Source organism: Petromyzon marinus, chromosome 54 (assembly GCF_048934315.1).
Source record: "Petromyzon marinus isolate PM22_M1 ecotype Great Lakes invasive population chromosome 54, UKy_Petmar_22M1.pri1.0, whole genome shotgun sequence".
NCBI classification, from domain to species: domain Eukaryota; kingdom Metazoa; phylum Chordata; class Hyperoartia; order Petromyzontiformes; family Petromyzontidae; genus Petromyzon; species Petromyzon marinus.
In genome coordinates, this window is record NC_133720.1 from 629,893 (window position 1) to 650,433 (window position 20,541).

Consider the following 20,541-nt stretch of genomic DNA (forward strand, 5'->3'; position numbering starts at 1 on the left):
ACCATCATCACAACCATCATCATCACTACCACCACCACTATCATCACGACTATCATCACTACCATCACCACCACCATCATCACGACCATCATCATCACCACCACCATCATCATCACAACCATCATCATCACTACCACCACCACCATCATCACGACCATCATCATCACTACCACCACCATCATCATCATCACAACCATCATCACTACCACCACCATCATCACGACCATCATCATCACTACCACCACCATCATCACGACCATCATCATCACTACAACCACCATCATCACGAACATCATCATCACTACCACCACCATCATCATTACGACCATCATCATCACTACCACCACCATCATCACGACCATCATCATCACTACCACCACCACCATCATCACGACCGTCATCATCACTACCATCATCATCATCACGACCATCATCATCACTACCACCACCATCATCACGACCATCATCATCACTACCACCACCATCATCATCACGACCATCATCATCACTACCATCATCATCATCATCACGACCATCATCATCACTACCACCACCATCATCACGACCATCATCATCACTACCACCATCATCATCACGACCATCATTATCACTACCACTACCACCATCATCATCACGACCATCATCACTAAAACCACCATCATCACGACCATCATCATCACTACCATCATCATCACGACCATTATTATCACTACCACCACCGTCATCATCACGACCATCATCACTACAACCACCATCATCACGACCATCATCATCACTACCATCATCATCACTACCATCATCATCATCACGACCATCATCATCACTCACAAGGACACCGATTTGCCCTACAGCAGTGAGCACCCTGTTTCGGCAATAGCTGTTAGCGAGCACCTATTAATGCCACCATCACCACCATCAGCAACAGCAGCAGCCCCCTCGCCCCCCCCCCTTGCCCCTCCCCCCGAGAGCAAGGGGCGGGGCTGGGCGGCACAAATGGCACCTCCACCCTGGGGCCACGCGGCGGCGCGGTCATGGAGCGGGGTGGGGGGAGGGGTGGAGGAGGGGGGAACAGAGGGGGGGGGCACGGGGGATCAAGGGTGGTGGAGGGGAGAGGGGGGGAGTCACGGGAGGGATCAGGGTCGGTAGGTTGCAAGGTGCACACCGGAGCGCCACCGCACCGAATCGGAAATACAAAGATAAAGATCCCCCGTGTAGCCTTACCAGACTGTTGGGGCAAGTGCTGTTAGCGAGCACCTACGAAGGCCCGGCACACGGCGGGGTGGGTGGTCAGCACCACGCCCAGTCGCCTTTGTCTCCCCAGTGATCATGTTGACTATATGTCGCACACGTGCGCGCACAGGTAGCCCAGAGGTACTCATTTACGTCTGAGTCGACCTAGGGGAAGCCCAGGATCGGTTCAAATATCCGCTACTGCTATCGAACTCGGGTGGCCGGGGTCGCAGTACAGTGCGCTAACCACTGCACCACCGCTCTCACGCCCTGCGGAACGGGGAGGGGGGAGAAATCCACGTGAACGCAAAGAGACGGTCAAGACGCGAATGGAACTGAGGCGAAATTGTTTCGCTGTGAGGCGCAAGCGTAACCGCTACGCCGCCAAGTGGACTCACAGGGACGAGTGGATCCAGGGGAGATCGCCAGGTGGACTCACAGGGACGAGTGGATCCAGGGGAGATCGCCAGGTGGACTCACAGGGACGAGTAGATCCAGGGGAGATCGCCAGGTGGACTCACAGGGACGAGTGGATCCAGGGGAGATCGCCAGGTGGACTCACAGGGACGAGTGGATCCAGGGGTGATCGCCAGGTGGACTCACAGGGACGAGTGGATTCAGGGGAGATCGCCAGGTGGACTCACAGGGACGAGTGGATCCAGGGGAGATCGCCAGGTGGACTCACAGGGACGAGTGGATCCAAGGGAGATCGCCAGGTGGACTCACAGGGACGAGTGGATCCAGGGGAGATCGCCAGGTGGACTCACAGAGACGAGTGGATCCAAGGGAGATCGCCAGGTGGACTCACAGGGACGAGTGGATCCAGGGGAGATCGCCAGGTGGATTCACAGGGACGAATGGATTCAGGGGAGATGGCCAGGTGGACTCACAGGGACGAGTGGATTCAGAGGAGATGGCCAGGTGGACTCACAGGGACGAGTGGATCCAGGGGAGATCGCTAGGTGGACTCACAGGGACGAGTGGATTCAGGGGAGATCGCCAGGTGGACTCACAGGGACGAGTGGATCCAGGGGAGATCGCCAGATGGATTCACAGGGACGAGTGGATTCAGGGGAGATGGCCAGGTGGACTCACAGGGACGAGTGGATCCAGGGGAGATCGCCAGGTGGACTCACAGGGACGAGTGGATCCAGGGGAGATCGCCAGGTGGACTCACAGGGACGAGTGGATCCAGGGGAGATCGCCAGGTGGACTCACAGGGACGAGTAGATCCAGGGGAGATCGCCAGGTGGACTCACAGGGACGAGTGGATCCAGGGGAGATCGCCAGGTGGACTCACAGGGACGAGTGGATCCAGGGGTGATCGCCAGGTGGACTCACAGGGACGAGTGGATTCAGGGGAGATCGCCAGGTGGACTCACAGGGACGAGTGGATCCAGGGGAGATCGCCAGGTGGACTCACAGGGACGAGTGGATCCAAGGGAGATCGCCAGGTGGACTCACAGGGACGAGTGGATCCAGGGGAGATCGCCAGGTGGACTCACAGAGACGAGTGGATCCAAGGGAGATCGCCAGGTGGACTCACAGGGACGAGTGGATCCAGGGGAGATCGCCAGGTGGATTCACAGGGACGAATGGATTCAGGGGAGATCGCCAGGTGGACTCACAGGGACGAGTGGATTCAGAGGAGATGGCCAGGTGGACTCACAGGGACGAGTGGATCCAGGGGAGATCGCTAGGTGGACTCACAGGGACGAGTGGATTCAGGGGAGATCGCCAGGTGGACTCACAGGGACGAGTGGATCCAGGGGAGATCGCCAGGTGGACTCACAGGGACGAGTGGATCCAGGGGAGATCGCCAGGTGGACTCACAGGGACGAGTGGATCCAGGGGAGATCGCCAGGTGGACTCACAGGGACGAGTGGATCCAGGGGAGATCGCCAGGTGGACTCACAGGGACGAGTGGATCCAGGGGAGATCGCCAGGTGGACTCACAGGGACGAGTGGATCCAGGGGAGATCGCCAGGTGGACTCACAGGGACGAGTAGATCCAGGGGAGATCGCCAGGTGGACTCACAGGGACGAGTGGATCCAGGGGAGATCGCCAGGTGGACTCACAGGGACGAGTGGATCCAGGGGTGATCGCCAGGTGGACTCACAGGGACGAGTGGATTCAGGGGAGATCGCCAGGTGGACTCACAGGGACGAGTGGATCCAGGGGAGATCGCCAGGTGGACTCACAGGGACGAGTGGATCCAAGGGAGATCGCCAGGTGGACTCACAGGGACGAGTGGATCCAGGGGAGATCGCCAGGTGGACTCACAGAGACGAGTGGATCCAAGGGAGATCGCCAGGTGGACTCACAGGGACGAGTGGATCCAGGGGAGATCGCCAGGTGGATTCACAGGGACGAATGGATTCAGGGGAGATCGCCAGGTGGACTCACAGGGACGAGTGGATTCAGAGGAGATGGCCAGGTGGACTCACAGGGACGAGTGGATCCAGGGGAGATCGCTAGGTGGACTCACAGGGACGAGTGGATTCAGGGGAGATCGCCAGGTGGACTCACAGGGACGAGTGGATCCAGGGGAGATCGCCAGGTGGACTCACAGGGACGAGTGGATCCAGGGGAGATCGCCAGGTGGACTCACAGGGACGAGTGGATCCAGGGGAGATCGCCAGGTGGACTCACAGGGACGAGTGGATCCAGGGGAGATCGCCAGGTGGACTCACAGGGACGAGTGGATCCAGGGGAGATCGCCAGGTGGACTCACAGGGACGAGTGGATCCAGGGGAGATCGCCAGGTGGACTCACAGGGACGAGTGGATCCAGGGGAGATCGCCAGGTGGACTCACAGGGACGAGTGGATCCAGGGGAGATCGCCAGGTGGACTCACAGGGACGAGTGGATCCAGGGGTGATCGCCAGGTGGACTCACAGGGACGAGTGGATCCAGGGGAGATCGCCAGGTGGACTCACAGGGACGAGTGGATCCAGGGGAGATCGCCAGGTGGACTCACAGGGACGAGTGGATCCAGGGGAGATCACCAGGTGGACTCACAGGGACGAGTGGATCCAGGGGAGATCGCCAAGTAGACTCACAGGGACGAGTGGATCCAGGGGAGATCGCCAGGTGGACTCACAGGGACGAGTGGATCCAGGGGAGATCGCCAGGTGGACTCACAGGGACGAGTGGATCCAGGGGAGATCGCCAGGTGGACTCACAGGGACGAGTGGATCCAGGGGAGATCGCCAGGTGGACTCACAGGGACGAGTGGATCCAGGGGAGATCGCCAGGGGGTGCAGGGGATGTGTATGTGGGGGGGGGGGGTCCCTGCTTCAGGGCGCTTAGCCCCGGGGCCGCACTCTCAGCTGTCAGATGTTGACGATGCCCGGCTCGAGCGGCTTGCTGACCCACCAGGAATCCATCTGTGTGGAGTTTTGAGTGTCACCCCCCCCCGCCCTCTCGTGGGGTTCCACAGGACCATTGCACCCGGAGAGGAGTGGTGGTGCAGGCGTTAGCGCATTGTCCTATGGGCCAGTGAGACCTGGGTTTGATTGCCGGTCACAGCTAACGTCAGTGGCGAGTGGTGATGTTTGAGCCGATTCCGGACCAGAGGTACAGTATGGTCAAAGGACACCCATGAGCGAGGGAAGGCGCTCATCCAGCAGTGGATTAACCACATTATAATGATGATTTTTGTAATGACAAGGAACCCCGGTATAGCCTTAAAAGACTGCTGGGGCTAGCGCCGTCCGGACGCACCTATGAAGGCAGATACGGCACACAAAGGGGGTGGGTGGCCAGCACCACGCCCGGACGCCTTTATATACCAAGTGACGATGTTTACACACCGCGCCAGGTACTCATTTGAGGCTGAGTTGGCCTAGGGGAGGCCCGGGACCGGTTCAGATAATCGCTATCAACGGTGCTGGTGGCCGTGAATCGAACTCGGGTCGTCGGGTTCGTAGCGCAGCGCACGAACCGCTACACGGCCGCTCCCCACGTAACTTCTGCACACAGCGGCGCACAGACAACACGGGGTGAAGACCCCCCCCCCAGTCGCAGACCCCCCCCCCGTCGCAGACCCCCCCCAGTCGCAGACCCCCCCCCAGTCGCAGACCCCCCCCCCAGTCGCAGACCCCCCCCCCCGTCGCAGACCCCCCCCCAGTCGCAGACCCCCCCCAGTCGCAGACCCCCCCCCAGTCGCAGACCCCCCCCAGTCGCAGCCCCCCCAGTCGCAGACCCCCCCCCCCAGTCGCAGACCCCCCCCCCAGTCGCAGACCCCCCCCCCGAGTCGCAGACCCCCCCCAGTCGCAGACCCCCCCCCAGTCGCAGACCCCCCCCAGTCGCAGACCCCCCCCCCGTCGCAGACCCCCCCCCGTCGCAGACCCCCCCCGTCGCAGACCCCCCCCCGTCACAGACCCCCCCCCCCCGTCACAGACCCCCCCCCCCGAGTCGCCTGCTCGACTATTAGCGAGCACCGATGAAGGAGAGGCGCACACGAATCCGCAGGTCGAGCAAACATTCTGCACGACGACTCTTCTCTTCGCCATTAAGTCGCGGTGGCGTTACCGCAAGGCTCGTGCCAAGCTAGGTGCACTTCGAGTTATGTCTGGGGGCGGGGGGAGGGTGTAAGGGAGGGGCCGGATTAGCGAGTTTATTTATTTATTTTAGCGAAGCTGCCACAACGGGCGTTTAATTATTTATTTTACTTGATGCATCGCCCCGGGCCAAGCGAGATGGGCAACACGCATGCGCAGCACGGAGCCCCCCAGGGAGAGGAGATGGGGGTGATGGTGGTGGTGGTGTTGATGGTGGAGGGATGATAGTGGCGATAATGGAGGGATAGTGGAGCACTGGTGGAGGGATGGAGAGCCCCGGGGTGATGGGAAGGAGGGAATGTCTAACGATTAATCGAATCGCGACTGTTATCATGTTTGTCAATCCCGAGACGTGGCGTGTTATGGGTTCACGTGACACTTTCTAGCCGCTAGAGGCCGCTGCGGTAACCACAATAAATCGAATCGTGAAACTTCATCTGACGACGGGGGGCGAATCCTGACCCCCCCCTTATCCCCCCTCTCCCCCACCTCACTCTACCAATCCTTACCCGGGCAGCGCTCTTTCCCATTTCCACTCCCTCCACTCCCTCCTCGTCTTCTCAATCCTCCTTCCCTGCATCTCGCCCTCCTTCCTCCTCTCCACTTCTCAACCCCTGCCGTGCCAATGCAACCTCTCTCCCTGCTCCCTGCCTCCCCCCGCTCTCCCTCCCTCTTCGCTCCCTCCTCCATCCACACTCCCCCCTCTCTCCATCCCCCCTTCAGCCATCCCCCCTCAGCCATCCTCCCTTCATCCATCCTCCTTCATCCACCCTCCTTCATCCATCCTCCTTCATCCATCCTCCTTCCCCTCCATCCCCCCTCCAGCCATCCCCCCGCCCCCCTCCCTCCCGTCCCGCGCGATGCGCCCCGGGCCACTTTGAATGAGGCAGGGGGGGGAGGGCGCGGGGCTGCGGTTCGCGCAGCCCCGCGCGCTTCGACTCCCCCTCGGCTCCCCCACAGCCTCCCTCCCTCAGCCTCCTCCTCCCCCTCCCCTCCTCACCACCACCCTCCTCCTCCTCCCCCCACCGCCATCCCTGCCTCCCCGCGCCCGAGGCGGCCTCCGCCTTGCGGCGCAAATTCCTGGCGGGGCTGCGCGCCTCTCCGCGCCGGCAGTCGCAGCAGCAGCAGCAGCAGCGGCGAGGAGGAGGAGAGCGGAGGAACGAGAGGCGGCGAGAGCGCGGCCAGGGGCGAGAGAGCCGCATGTTCCAGGTGAGGGCAGCGGCGGCGGCGGCGAGGGAGAGGGCAGCGGCAGCAGCCGGGGCAGCAGCCGGGGCAGCGGCGGCTGTGGCGAGAGGGAGGGGAGGCGCTGCGCGAGTCGCGCTCCTCGCTAGCGGCTCCCTCAAGCGCACGGGGTCCCCCTGCTCCGCCGATTCTCCCCTCGGCTCCCCCTGTTCCCCCGGCTCCCCCGGCTCCCCCTGCTCCCCCGGCTCCCCCGGCTCTCCCTGCTCCCCCGGCTCCCCCTGCTCCCCCGGCTTGCTCGCTGTCTTCTCCGCTCGGTCCCCCGTGCCTCCCCTAAGGCTCCCCCTGCTCCCCGCGTCTCCCGTCGGCTCCCCGCCGCCCGCGTCCCTGGCTCGGCCCCTTCAGCCGAGAGCGCTCGGCAGAGGCAGCAGAGAGAGGCGAGGGGAGGGCGGAGGGGAGGAGGAGAGCGGAGAGGAGAGAGGAGGAGTGGAGAAGGGGGAGAGAGGAAGAGAAAGGAGAGCAGGGGCGAGGGAGAGGAAGAGTGGAAGGGAGAGTCCCGCTCTAACCACCCCTCGTCCTCACCACCCCTCGTCCTCACCACCCCTCGTCCTCACCACCCCTCGTCCTCACCACCCCTCGTCCTCACCACCCCTCGTCCTCACCACCCCTCGTCCTCACCACCCCTCGTCCTCACCACCCCTCGTCCTCACCACCCCTCGTCCTCACCACCCCTCGTCCTCACCACCCCTCATCCTCACCACCCCTCACCACCCCTCGTCCTCACCACCCCTCGTCCTCACCACCCCTCGTCCTCACCACCCCTCGCCCTCACCACCCCTCGCCCTCACCACCCCTCGCCCTCACCACCCCTCGCCCTCACCACCCCTCGCCCTCACCACCCCTCGCCCTCACCACCCCTCGCCACCCCTCGCCCTCACCACCCCTCACCACCCCTCGTCCTCACCACACCTCGCCCTCACCACCCCTCGTCCTCACCACCCCTCGTCCTCACCACCCCTCGTCCTCACCACCCCTCGTCCTCACCACCCCTCGTCCTCACCACCCCTCGCCCTCACCACCCCTCGTCCTCACCACCCCTCGTCCTCACCACCCCTCGCCCTCACCACCCCTCGCCCTCACCACCCCTCGCCCTCACCACCCCTCGCCCTCACCACCCCTCATCCTCACCACCCCTCATCCTCACCACCCCTCGCCACCCCTCACCACCCCTCGCGGAGACCAAGCCCCGGTGACATGAAGGTGAGGAGCGGGGAGACGAGGGGAGATCAGAGAGGGGAGAAGAGGAGGAGCACGGAGAGAGATGAGGTGAGAATGGTGAGAATGGTAACGGGAGGGAGACTCGAGAGAGGAGAAACGTGGAGATGGGAGACCTGGGATGAATGGGGAGAGAGGGGAGAGGGGAGAGAGGGGAGAGGGGAGAGGGGAGAGGGGAGAGGGGAGAGAGGGGAGAGGGGAGAGAGGGGAGAGGGGTGGATGCCGCAGCCTGTCCGGGTGGTCGTGTCAGGCACTGGGATCGCGGGGTCACGGGGGACGCGGGGTGGCGTCGCGGGGGTCATCGTGACCCCTCGTGATGCTGTGAGGCCTCGTGTGTGTGAGGGTCCGTGTGTGTGTACGTGTGTGTGTGTGTACGTGTGTGAGGATCCGTGTGTGTGTGTACGTGTGTGTGTGATCGTGTGTGTAGCGTGTAGCGGTTAGCGCACTGCACTATGAACCTGGCGACCCGGGTTCGATTCCCGCTCACGGCCAACACCAGTGACGATTATCTGAACCGGTCCTGGGCCTCCCCTAGGTCGACTCAGCCTCAAATGAGTACCTGGTGCGGTGTGTAAACATTGCCACTAGGGAGACAAAGGCGGTCGGGCGTGGTGCTGGCCACCCACCCCCTCGTGTACTTTTCCGGCCTTCATAAGTGCTCGCTAACAGCACTTGCCCCTACAGTCTGTTAAGGCTATATGGGGGATCTTTGTGTGATCGTGTGTGTGTGTGTACGTGTGTGTGTGTACGTGTGTGTGTGTACGTGTGTGTGTACGTGTACGTGTGTGTGTACGTGTGTGTGTACGTGTGTGTGTACGTGTGTGTGTGTACGTGTGTGTGTACGTGTGTGTGTACGTGTGTGTGTACGTGTGTGTACGTACGTGTGTGTGTGTGCACGTGGGGAGCGGTAGTGTAGTGGTGGTTATCGCTATGCTGCGTTTCAAACCCGGTGACTCAAATTCTATTCCCGCTCGCGGCCACCAACACCCAGTGACAATTATCTGAAACGGTCCTGGGTCTCCCCTAGGTCGACTCAGCCTCAAATAAGTACCTGGTGCAGTGTGTAAACATCGCCACTGGGGAGACAAAGGCGGTCGGGCGTGGTGCTGCCCCCCCCACCCCCCCTCGTGTGCCACAGTGCCGGCCTTTATCGGTGTCCCCCAACAGTCTGTCAAGGGTACACGGGGGATCTTTGTGCAATCCGTCTCTTGCACTGTGCGTGGAGAATGCGGATTACATGCTGCGAGTCTGTGTGTGTGCGTACACGTGTGTGTGCGTACACGTGTGTGTGCGTACACGTGTGTATGTGTATCACGGCGTATCACGTACTCTGTGTGCGTGATACGCCGTGTGAATTATGATGGATATGCGTAATGCGTACGTGTTATACGCGGTGTATGCGTGTAATGTAGCACTGTGTTATACATTGCACGCTGCGCGGTGTAGAACAGTGTGCGGTGCATACCACGGTGTGGTGTCATGGATATGGCCCAGTATGTTCATCATTGTTTAATGTGTGGGTGGGTGTGGCACACGTGTAGTACCGTGTGTGTGTCGTGTGTGTGTGTCGTGTGTGTGGTGTGTGTCGTGTTGTGTGTGGTGTGTGTGGTGTGTGTGGTGTGTGTGTGTCGTGTGTGTGTGTCGTGTGTGTGTCGTGTGTGTGTGTGTCGTGTGTGTGTCGTGTGTGTGTGTGGCGTGTGTGTGTTGTGTGGTGTGTGTGTGTGGTGTGTGTGGTGTGTGTGGTGTGTGTGGTGTGTGTGTGTGTGTCGTGTGTGTGTGTGTCGTGTGTGTGTGTGTCGTGTGTGTGTGTGTCGTGTGTGTGTGTGGTGTGTGTGTATTCCGGACGCGTTCCCCATATTCGGACTAAATCCGAAAACCGATGGCCCCGATGGAACATTTCGGACGATCAGGGGATACTGTGACGTCACGCCCGCCCGTAATTTTCCCGCCAAAATAGGTGGCACGCGGCGCCGGTGTGACGTCACACCGGCGACGTCACACCGGCGCCGGTGGCGTCACACCGGCGTTAGCACGAAGGCACGCGGCGTGACCCGAAACTCGGAAAAAATCTACAAAACGGAACCTTACGGCGGGATCCGGGGTCCCTATAAGACCCCGGGCTCTCGAATAAACCGCGTTGCGACGTCATTTTATGTCTGTTGAAGGCGAACGACAAGGGAATCCTCTCGACGAGCTCTACACGATGCACTCATCAAAGTTGAAAAGTTTTGTTTACGACTTCGGCAATTTTGGCAACGACCCGGGGTGCTTGAAGAACGAGTGGATTGATTTCTGGCGGGTCGCGGCGTTTATGTGCGAGGTGTGATGGAGTCGCAGTCTACGTAATTTGTATGCACCATAATTAGCCACGATCTCTTCACTGCTGGATGAAAACATCCCCAAACCTCGTTAGCCATGTATAGCTCCACGGCGGATTACCCGGACCCCTCTCTCGGCGCCAGCTGTTTCCTCGCGGCAGTTTGGCTCCGGGATGGGGGAGCAGGCAGGCGACGCGTGACCCCGGTGATTCACTCCCCTCCCCGGGGTCAACTCAGCCCCCGGGATAATGCGACGAAGGCCCCCAGCCTCCACCCCCCCCCCCCCCCCACAGAGGGTCCAGCCCCTCCGCCCCTCGTCTCCCCAAGAGCGCGGGGGGTGTCCGCAACCAATACTGTTCTCGCTATGGATGTGGTCACAACGACCACTGCCAGTCACGTGCCACCTCCTCCAGGTGTTACCACAGCGACCCGGAGTTTCGTGGCAAATTCACCACCGCCCCCCCCCTCTCCTGAGCCCCCCCCCCCCAACTCGGCCTCTCATCCACCACGTGGTTCAGCAGCGGCAGCATCAGCAGCCTCATCAGCAGCCTCAGCAGGTGTTAGCGGGCCACGTGGTCGTGTCGGGTGGCACGGGGAGAACCCGGGTGGGGGCGGGAGGGGGGTGAAGATCGCATCACGTGACTCTCACCTGCACCTGCCGACCCACGTGGCCTGATGTAGCCGGACACCACGTGGTCCCCACGTGGTGGCTCGGCGAGCTGAGTCACTTGCTCGAGCGGTCGCGCTCATCCCTGGCGGTGACGGGGGTTGCCGCGTGTCGCGAGTTGGAGATGAGTGTTGCTAGACGATGTATGTCTCTTGCTGATGGTGTGTTGCTAGGTGATGGGTGTTGGTAAGGGATGTGTTGCTAGGTGATGGGTGTTGGTAAGGGATGTGTTGCTAGGTGATGGGTGTTGGTAAGGGTTGTGTTGCTAGGTGATGGGTGTTGGTAAGGGATGTGTTGCTAGGTGATGGGTGTTTGTAAGGGATGTGTTGCTAGGTGATGGGTGTTGGTAAGGGATGTGTTGCTAGGTGATGGGTGTTGGTAAGTGATGTGTTGCTAGCTGGTGGGTGTTGGTAAGGGATGTGTTGCTAGGTGATGGGTGTTGGTAAGTGATGTGTTGCTAGGTGATGGGTGTTGCAAAGGGATGAGTGTTGCGAGGTGATGGGTGTTGGTAAGGGATGTGTTGCTAGGTGATGGGTGTTGGTAAGGGATGAGTGTTGCTAGATGGTGGGTGTTGGTAAGTGATGTGTTGCTAGGTGATGGGTGTTGGTAAGGGTTGTGTTGCTAGGTGATGGGTGTTGATAAGTGATGTGTTGCGAGGTGATGGGTGTTGCAAAGGGATGAGTGTTGCGAGGTGATGGGTGTTGGTAAGGGATGTGTTGCTAGGTGATGGGTGTTGGTAAGGGTTGTGTTGCTAGGTGATGGGTGTTACAAAGGGATGAGTGTTGCGAAGTGATGGGTGTTGGTAAGGGATGTGTTGCTAGGTGATGGGTGTTGGTAAGGGATGTGTTGCTAGGTGATGGGTGTTGGTAAGTGATGTGTTGCTAGGTGATGGGTGTTGGTAAGGGATGTGTTGCTAGGTGATGGGTGTTGGTAAGTGATGTGTTGCTAGGTGATGGGTGTTGCTAGGTGATGGGTGTTGGTAAGTGATGAGTGTTGCCCTCCTACGTGTTCACTCACACGGCGCACACACTGACGGTGTCTCGGCTCCATGGTGACTGAACGGTGACGCGTGGTATCATGATATGGGCTGGGCCTCCTTTAAGTTAGCTCAGACTTTAAATGAGTATGGGGTATGAATTTGTTCACCCTGTGTCCCCTCCCTGAAGTGCGTTTCCGTGTCTCCCCGTCTCTCACCCCCCCCCATTTCCCCATCATCTCCCCCCCATTTCCCCCCCCATCTTCCCCCCATCTCCCCCCCCCCCATCTCCCCCCCCATCTCCCCCCCCATCTCCCCCCCCATCTCCCCCCCCCATCCCCCCCCCCATTCCCCCCCCATTCCCCCCCATCTCCCCCCCCATCTTCCCCCCCATCTCCCCCCCCGTCTCCCCCCCCGTCTCCCCCCCCCATCTCTCCCCCCATCTCCCCCCCCTATCTCCCCCCCCATCTCCCCCCCCATCTTCCGCCCCATCTCCCCCCCCATCTCCCCCCCCCCATCTCCCCGTGTCTCCCATGTGACTCATCGCGTCTCATCCCCCCCCCTCCATTCCCCTCCCCGCCCCCCAACCCACCCACCCCCCCCCGTGCCCCCCGCGAGCAGCAGAGACCCCCCGCGATGTCGCGCCCCACGCTGCCGCGCTCCCCGGCGTCGCCGCTCAGCTCGCAGGGCATCCCGGCGCCCGCTCAGCTCACTAAGTCCAATGCCCCCGTGCACATCGACGTGGGCGGGCACATGTACACCAGCAGCCTCGCCACGCTCACCAAGTACAACGACAGCCGGTGAGTGGCGGCGGCACAATCATTATTGGCAGCAGCAGCATTGAAATCGGCAGTAGAAAAATAATCGCGATCATCGCCCTCACCATCATCATCGTCATCGTCAGCACCACCAATGCGAAGGTTATCGGAAGCATCGTCATCATGGCCGCCGGCAAATGAACACGTGCAGACAGATGCGACGCTGCAGAGGGACCTGGTCGCTTGGTCTCCCGAGTCCCCATTCCTGATCAATCAAGCTACCCAGCCTCTGATCCCCAATCCCCACGACGCCCGATCCCTTGGAGCCAATTTCCCTCATGCCCTGGTCCCATCCATACCTTGACCTCTGCTCGCCATGTCCCCCCCGTGCCCACAATCCCGCAGGATCGGGCGGCTGTTTGACGGCACAGAGCCGATCGTGCTGGACAGCCTCAAGCAGCACTACTTCATCGACCGCGACGGGGAGATGTTCCGCTTCATTCTCAGCTTCCTGCGCACCGCCAAGCTGCTGCTGCCCGAGGACTTCAAGGTGCAGAGCCCGGCTGATGGTGGGGACAGGGGGCAGGAGGGCAGGAGGGCAGGAGGGCAGGGAGGGTTCACCCCTTGACCTCTCCCCCTGCCTTCTCTCGCCCTTTGACCCCGCGCTCTCGAGGTCACGCTCTGCCGGACCGCGACGTTAGGGGTGGCGGTGGCGGTCCTTGCCTGCCCTCGGCGGTAGCAGCAAAAGGGAGCAGATTGCATGCGTTGACCCATCATCAGGCACGTGTGGTGCCTAACACCGCAATTTGGGTCACGGCGCGGGGCCGCGGCGAGGACCGACGGAAACCGGCTCTGTCCGGCGCGACGCCTTATCCCCACGCGATCCACCCATCCCGGTCGCGAGGGCGAGGTTAAAGTGGGGTGGGCAGATCCGGGAGGAGTTCGAGGCCTCCGCCGAGGTCAGGCCGCGGTGCTCTCCACGCTCCTCCTCCCCGCCAGGGTTGCCGCCGTTGCTCGCCGGCGGTGCCGGAAGCTGCCGTGGCCGTGGGTAATCGCCACAAAGCGCCAAAGTTGAGGGGCCAGCGGCGACCCCCGCGGATCCGGAGAGTTTGCGAACCACCGTCCTACGTTGTCGTCGGCTCAATCCCTGCGTGATCCACCAACCCCGCTCTTGCGCGTGCCCTCCCCACCCGCAGGACTTCAGCCTGCTGTACGAGGAGGCGCGCTACTTCCAGGTGGCGCCGCTGGTCAAGGAGCTGGAGCGGTGGCGGCAGGAGCGCGAGCTGGCCAAGGTGAGCCGGCCGTGCGACTGCCTGGTGGTGAGGGTGACGCCCGAGCTGGGCGAGCGCATCACGGTGAGCGGTGACAAGGCGCTCATCGCAGACACCTTCCCCGAGATCGGCAACGCCATTTGCAACAGCGCCAACGCCGGCTGGAACCACGACTCCACGCACGTCATCCGCTTCCCTCTCAACGGATACTGCCGCCTCAACTCCGTGCAGGTGATGACTCGCTCGCCCGCTTGGGGCTGAGGGGTGATGGGTGTGAGGGGTGAGGAGAAGTGAGGGGTGATGGGTGTGAGAAGTGAGGGGTGAAAGGTGATGGGTGTGAGGGGTGAGGGGTGTGATGGGTGTGATGGGTGTGATGGGTGTGAGGGGTGTGATGGGTGTGTGAGGGGGGTGATGGGTGTGAGGGGGGTGAGGGGTGTGAGGGGTGAGGGGTGTGATGGGTGTGATGGGTGTGTGATGGGTGTGATGGGTGTGAGGGGTGATGGGTGTGATGGGTGTGAGGGGGGTGATGGGTGTGAGGGGTGATGGGTGTGATGGGTGTGAGGGGTGTGATGGGTGTGAGGGGTGATGGGTGTGATGGGTGTGTGATGGGTGTGTGATGGGTGTGATGGGTGTGAGGGGTGAGGAGTGAAGAGAGGTTGTTTTCGAGGGACGTCAGCGCCAGGAGGAGGTTGTGCGATGACGTTCCGGTCTCCTCCTCAGCGGTGAATCACCGTCCATTGCCCCCCCGCCCCCCCCCCGTGGCAGGTGCTGGAGAGGCTGCTGCACCGCGGCTTCTCCGTGGTCGGCTCCAGCGGTGGAGGCATCGACTCGTCCCAGTTCAGCGAGTACCTGATGCGCCGCGAGGTGCGGCGCGCCCCCCAGCAGCACACCGCCGTCATCCGCATCAAGGAGGAGCCCCTGGACTGAGCGGGATGGGGGGGGGGGGGCTGATGAGGTTCGTGGGGGACGTGTCGACATCGAGGAGGAAACCCCTGGACTGGGAGAGCCGTGGGGAGCAGGGGGGGGAAAGGGTGGGGGTAGAGGAGGCGGTAGGGGGGGGAATGGGGAGCACGGGGATTGTGGAAGATGATGATTGTGGTGGTGGTGAAGGGTGATGAGATCAAGAAGATGGGGATGAGACTCGGTGATGACAATGATGGTGGGATGGGAGGATCGTGATGATGGTGCTGGTGAAGATGATGGTCGTGGAAGATGAAGAAGTTTACCAGCGTCGCTATCGTTGGCTGTGATAATGCCATGAAGTTTCACGAGAGAACCTGCTGATCGCGGTGGTGGTGGTGATGATTGGTGAGCTGGGTGGTGGTGATGCACCGCTTGTGCGCTCCATGCTCGGTCAGAGCTCAGGATGTGAGCATGTTGTTTCAGAGGGAGACGGAGAGACAGACAGAAAGAACGCAGAGTCGGAGAGAGACGAGGAGGGAGAGAGAGGAAAAGAGGGAGAGGCAAAGCAAACTCACAAATCTCTCATTCTTATTTAAACTTCGCACTCGGCGAGTCTCGTGTCTCCCTCCGTCTCCCCCTGCCCCCCCCCCCCCCCGATGCCTCCGTGTCTTCCTGTGTTGCCGTCTCCCTCTGCTCTCCCTCAATGTCTCCCTGTTTCCCCGTCTCCCCTTGCACCCCCCTTCCATCCCGTGCCTCCCCCAGCACCCCCACCCCAACCCCCTCCACCCACCCCACTGCAAAAGCTTTGCGCGCAACTCCACACAAAGTCCGAGTGACCCAGGACCGCTTTGCCGAGTCTCAAGGCTCGTTTTCTCGGCAGTCCCGCTACTTTGGGAATTTTAACCAACTTACTGCCCCTCCTCCTCTTCTTGTTGTCGCCGCCGCCACAGCCCCCCGTCTTTATTTTCTGAGTATTTTTTAATCGCGGAGAAACCGAGCGCACAAGGGGAGAGGAGCGTGGAGGAGGCTGCACGCGTGGACGCCCTCTTCTCCCGGGGTCTCCCGCCCGCCCGCTCTCTGCAGTGCGTCACTGCCACTGGCCGTGTTCATGGGGGGCATGGCCCAGCGAAGAAGCGATGTGGCCCAGGTGCGTGCACCACCTGGCACGTGGCCCGCGCGTGTGTGGAGCGGTTCGCCCGCTCGGCTACGAACCCAACGACCCGAGTACGATTCTCGCTCGCGGACAACACCGCTGACGATATCAGTCGGTCTTGGGCCTCCCCTCGGCTGACTCGTCTCAAATGAGTACCTGGTGTGGTGTAAACATCGCCACTAGGGAGACAAAGGCGGACGGGCGTGGTGCTGGCCACACACCCCCTCGTGTGCCGTGCTAGCCTTCGTAGGTGCTCGCTAACAGCTCTTGCCCTGACAGTCTATTAAAGGCTGCATGGGGGATCTTTATCTGTGTGTACACGTGTATGTACGTGTCTGCGAGCCGCTCATTTCAGAAAGTCGATCCCATCCCTGGGGTCAAGAGTTCAAAGCAAGTCGCCCTGCCGACTCCCTCCCCTCACACCCCCCTTCTCCCTCCCCTCCTCGATCGATGGACGGGCGCGGTGTTGTATTTATATAAACGATGGCGATGAGGTTGATAACGATGATGACGACTACAGTCCTCGCGACCCCACGGCCACTCTGAAGCCCCCGCAGGAGGCAGAAGCGGGAGTCCGGGTGGGGGACGTGGGAGGCGGGGATCGATGTGGTGTGACGGTTGACACCTAAACACGTGATACAGGTGTGACACCTTAAACAGGTAACTGGCGAGACATCTGAACCTGTGACACAGGTGTGCGACTCCTGAACGTGACACAGGTGTGACATCTAAACACGTGACAGGTGTTTGATTTCTAAACGGGGCATGCCTGAACATGTGACAGGTGTGATATCTCAACACGTGACAGGTGACGACTAAACACGTGACACAGGCATGTGACACCTGAACACGTGACACTAGGACGCGTGACAAGCATGTCACTTGATACAGTTGTCACCTAGGCGTAGGTGCGATGTCTTGGTGGTCGATGAAGTTCGTACTTTTGTGTATAATAATAAACAATAAAGAAAAGCAGCTGTAAACCCTGGCGCGTCGCACTGCGTGTTCCTGGGAAGAGACGGGCAACCAGGCCGCATGTTCCTAGACCCCCCCCCCCCCCCCACCGTGTCGCCTTAACAGACTGTTGGAGGTAAGTGCTGTAAGAGAGCACCTCTCAGTGACACACCCCCATCAAGGGCCGTCATTGGCTGTCAAGCAACTTGAAGTGTGTGAGACTGCACTGCCGACCCGAGACGAATGGCAGGATGCAGCACTCCACCGCCCCCAATATAATCAATATAAGATGTGTACCGTGTTACTTTCGGCAAAAGGCTGCGACTGAAGCGGGGATGGTGCAGCGAGAACGTGAATCATGGCTACACGCAAAGATCCCTGTTGGGGCAAGTGCTGTTAGTGGGCACCGAGGAAGGCTGGCATGGTGCACGAAGGGGTGGGGTGGCCAACACCACACCCGACCGCCTTTGTCTCTCCAGTGGCGATGTTTTGTTTACACGCCGCACCAGTCACTCATTTGAGGCCGAGTCGACCTATGGGAGGCCGAGGACCGGCTCAGATAATCGTCACTGGTGTTGGTCGCGAGCCATACACCAGTTCAGATAATCGTCACTGGTGTTGGTCGCGAGCCATACACCGGTTCAGATAATCGTGACTCTGCACGCACGCTTCACGACATCACAGCCACGTCCAAAAACCTCGGATCCATTATTTATTACCAAAAATATGAACACAATTCTCAAAGGTGTGACAACGTATATTCTATCTTTTTGTTTTCTGTCCAAAAAAGAGCGCGTAAAACTATGTACAGGGGAGGTGGGAGAGCCGTGGGGCGCGCGCTCGCTCGCCCGCTCGCGCTGAGTCGTCCATGTGAGACTGGAGCCGGCGCGGTCCACGCTGGCGGAGATGCAGCAGGATTCGTTAGAGAGATGCCCGAGAATTGCGCAGTGCAAACAATTTTTTCGTCGTAGAAATTTCGCTAGGATTGGCTTGAGAGATGGGTTCCTTCCGTGCGGAGGCGAGACGCACACCGTGCCAACATCACGAACAATACCGAGGACGGTGGTGGCGATGACGGCTGCTGTGGGGATGGTGGTGACGGTGGTGACGGTGGTGACGGTGGTGACGATGGCAATTTTGATGACGGCGATTGTGGGGATAGTGGTGGTGATTGTGGGGATGGTGGTGACATTAAGGAGCTCCCCCCTCTGTCCCCCACTCTCCCCCGGAAGTCATCATCATTATTATTCTTGGCCAGTGGGGGGGGGGGTGGGGGGCGAGGAAGGGAATTTGGGTGGGGGGCATGGGAGAGAAACATCACAACAGCAAGGGGGGGGGGGGTGTGGGGCTGATAAATAAACAAGGAAAAATCAGGCACACGCACGCGTGTACACTCTCACCATTCACACTCGCCATTCACTCACCGCGCGTACATTCACCTTCGCCACGCGTACATTCACTCTCGCCACGCGCGTACATTCACTCTCGCCATTCACTCTCGCCACGCGCGTACATTCACTCTCACTATTCACTCTCGCCACGCGCGTACACTCACTCTCGCCACGGGCGTACACTCACTCTCACTATTCACTCTCGCCATGCGCGTACATTCACTCTCACCACGCGCGTACATTCACTCTCACCACGCTCGTACATTCACTCTCACCACGCTCGTACATTCACTCTCACCACGCGCGTACATTCACTCTCACCATTCACTCTCACCACGCTCGTACATTCACTCTCACCACGCGCGTACATTCACTCTCACTATTCACTCTCACCACGCGCGCACATTCACTCTCACCATTCACTCTCACCACGCGCGTACATTCACTCTCACCATTCACTCTCACCACGCGCGTACATTCACTCTCACCATTCACTCTCACCATTCACTCTCACCACGCACACGAGACTCTCCACACAGCGCTTCCTCCAACAGCTCGCCCCCCCCCCCTCCACCAATGCCCGCCCCCCAGCAAAGCAAGTGGGGGGGGGGAAGGCAAAAGAGGGGTGTCACTGAGCCCCCCCCCCCCCTCCATTAGCACCATCCCAGCTACAAGGACAGACTTATGATTCTCTCTCCTCCTCCATCTTCCCCTCACCGGCACCGCCGCCGCCGCCACCACCACGGCGTCGGCGGCACCGGCGAAGAGAATGGGCCGAGTCGTCGGGGCGGGCGCCGTCTCGCGCCTGGGGAGGGCCGGGCACGTGGGGGAGGGAGAGAGGGGGGGAGGGCGGGCGAGGGTGGGGGGGTCACTTGAACAGCGCCTGGAAGAGCAGCAGCGAGTGGCTGCCCTCTCGCTCCTGCTCCAGGTAGAAGACGAGGTCCCTGAGGTTGACGCGGGTGATTCTCTGTCGCGAGAACGGCCTCGACGCCGGCGTCCCGCTTGCCCCGCCGGCGCCCGATGGCCCCTGACCGGCCCCCGCCGCCCCCCCCGCCTGGGACAGCGACGACGACGACGACGACGAGGAGGCGGACGATGAGGAGGACGCGGCGGCCGTCGCCGCGCCGGACGTCGCTCCACCCTGAGGTGAGGGACACGAGGACGACGGGGGGAGTGCGAGGGAGCGGAGTGGGCAGGGGGGATGAGGGGGAATGGGAAAGAGGAGCGGTGGAGGGAAGGGAGGAGGTTGGGTCGGGTAGACGAGGAGGCGGAGGAGAGATGAGGTGCAGGAGGAGAAGAGGGGACACGCGAGGTGAAGAACACGGCGTGACAAGGTCAGCAGCCTGCTGTGTTCGGCTTCATCCATCACCACTCGAGACTCAGGTGTCACCTCACAGAGGTCGTCCCATAATACACTTGTCCCATAATACACTTGTCCCATAATACACTTGTCCAACTAGCAGGGAGTTTGGGGCCTAATGCGTTGCTTACGTGGAAGTCAACTATTCCACCACCACACCCGCTACCCACACACAAAAGGGACAGCCGCCATTCGCCACTAAGTGACGGGGATGTCTCAACAGACGTGACACACTCGCTGCGCATTGACACCACGTGAAGTGTAGAAGGCTGGCTGGTAAGAGATCAGAGGGCAGATCCAGGTACCATGGGTTGACTGAGATGACTGGCAGATGCACCAACTGTGCTTTTAACCGCCTGGCGCTCCGCTCGTTGTTGTGAGCGTTGCTCCTCCGCCCTCCATTGCTGTTGGAAGGGGCCCGCCTCCAACTTCCCAGTACCGTCCTTCATGAGCCTCGTGCGCAGATGACGATCTTAACACCACTCGTACCGGTCATCAGCAAGTCCAGATCCAAATCGTCTCACATTGGACTAGCCCATC

At 60.7% G+C, this 20,541-nt stretch overlaps 2 protein-coding genes across 4 annotated transcripts in view; one reads left to right on the top strand and one right to left on the bottom strand.

Moving 5' to 3' along the window:
- Window positions 1–6,292: 6,292 nt before the first annotated feature.
- KCTD1 (potassium channel tetramerization domain containing 1) lies at window positions 6,293–17,279 on the top strand. Of its 2 annotated transcripts, none has more exons than XM_032974478.2 (5): window positions 6,293–7,005; window positions 12,833–13,011; window positions 13,375–13,519; window positions 14,166–14,471; window positions 15,006–17,279. In XM_032974478.2, exons 1-5 carry the CDS (start codon window positions 6,997–6,999, stop codon window positions 15,165–15,167), a joined length of 801 nt encoding a protein of 266 aa, XP_032830369.1. In that variant the 5' UTR covers window positions 6,293–6,996; the 3' UTR covers window positions 15,168–17,279. The 2 variants fall into 2 exon arrangements, with proteins under 2 accessions (XP_032830369.1, XP_032830368.1); XM_032974477.2 differs by lacking the exon at window positions 6,293–7,005 and adding an exon at window positions 7,471–8,301.
- A 670-nt stretch (window positions 17,280–17,949) lies between these two features.
- The window catches only part of LOC116954082 (transcription initiation factor TFIID subunit 4-like), a 36,535-nt gene continuing 33,943 nt past the window's right edge, over window positions 17,950–20,541 (bottom strand). For both annotated transcript variants that reach the window (XM_076052063.1, XM_032974500.2), the window contains exon 16: window positions 17,950–19,782. In XM_076052063.1, the coding sequence (XP_075908178.1) occupies window positions 19,510–19,782 (273 nt within the window). In that variant the 3' untranslated portion in view covers window positions 17,950–19,509. The remainder of the gene's footprint in view (window positions 19,783–20,541) is intronic.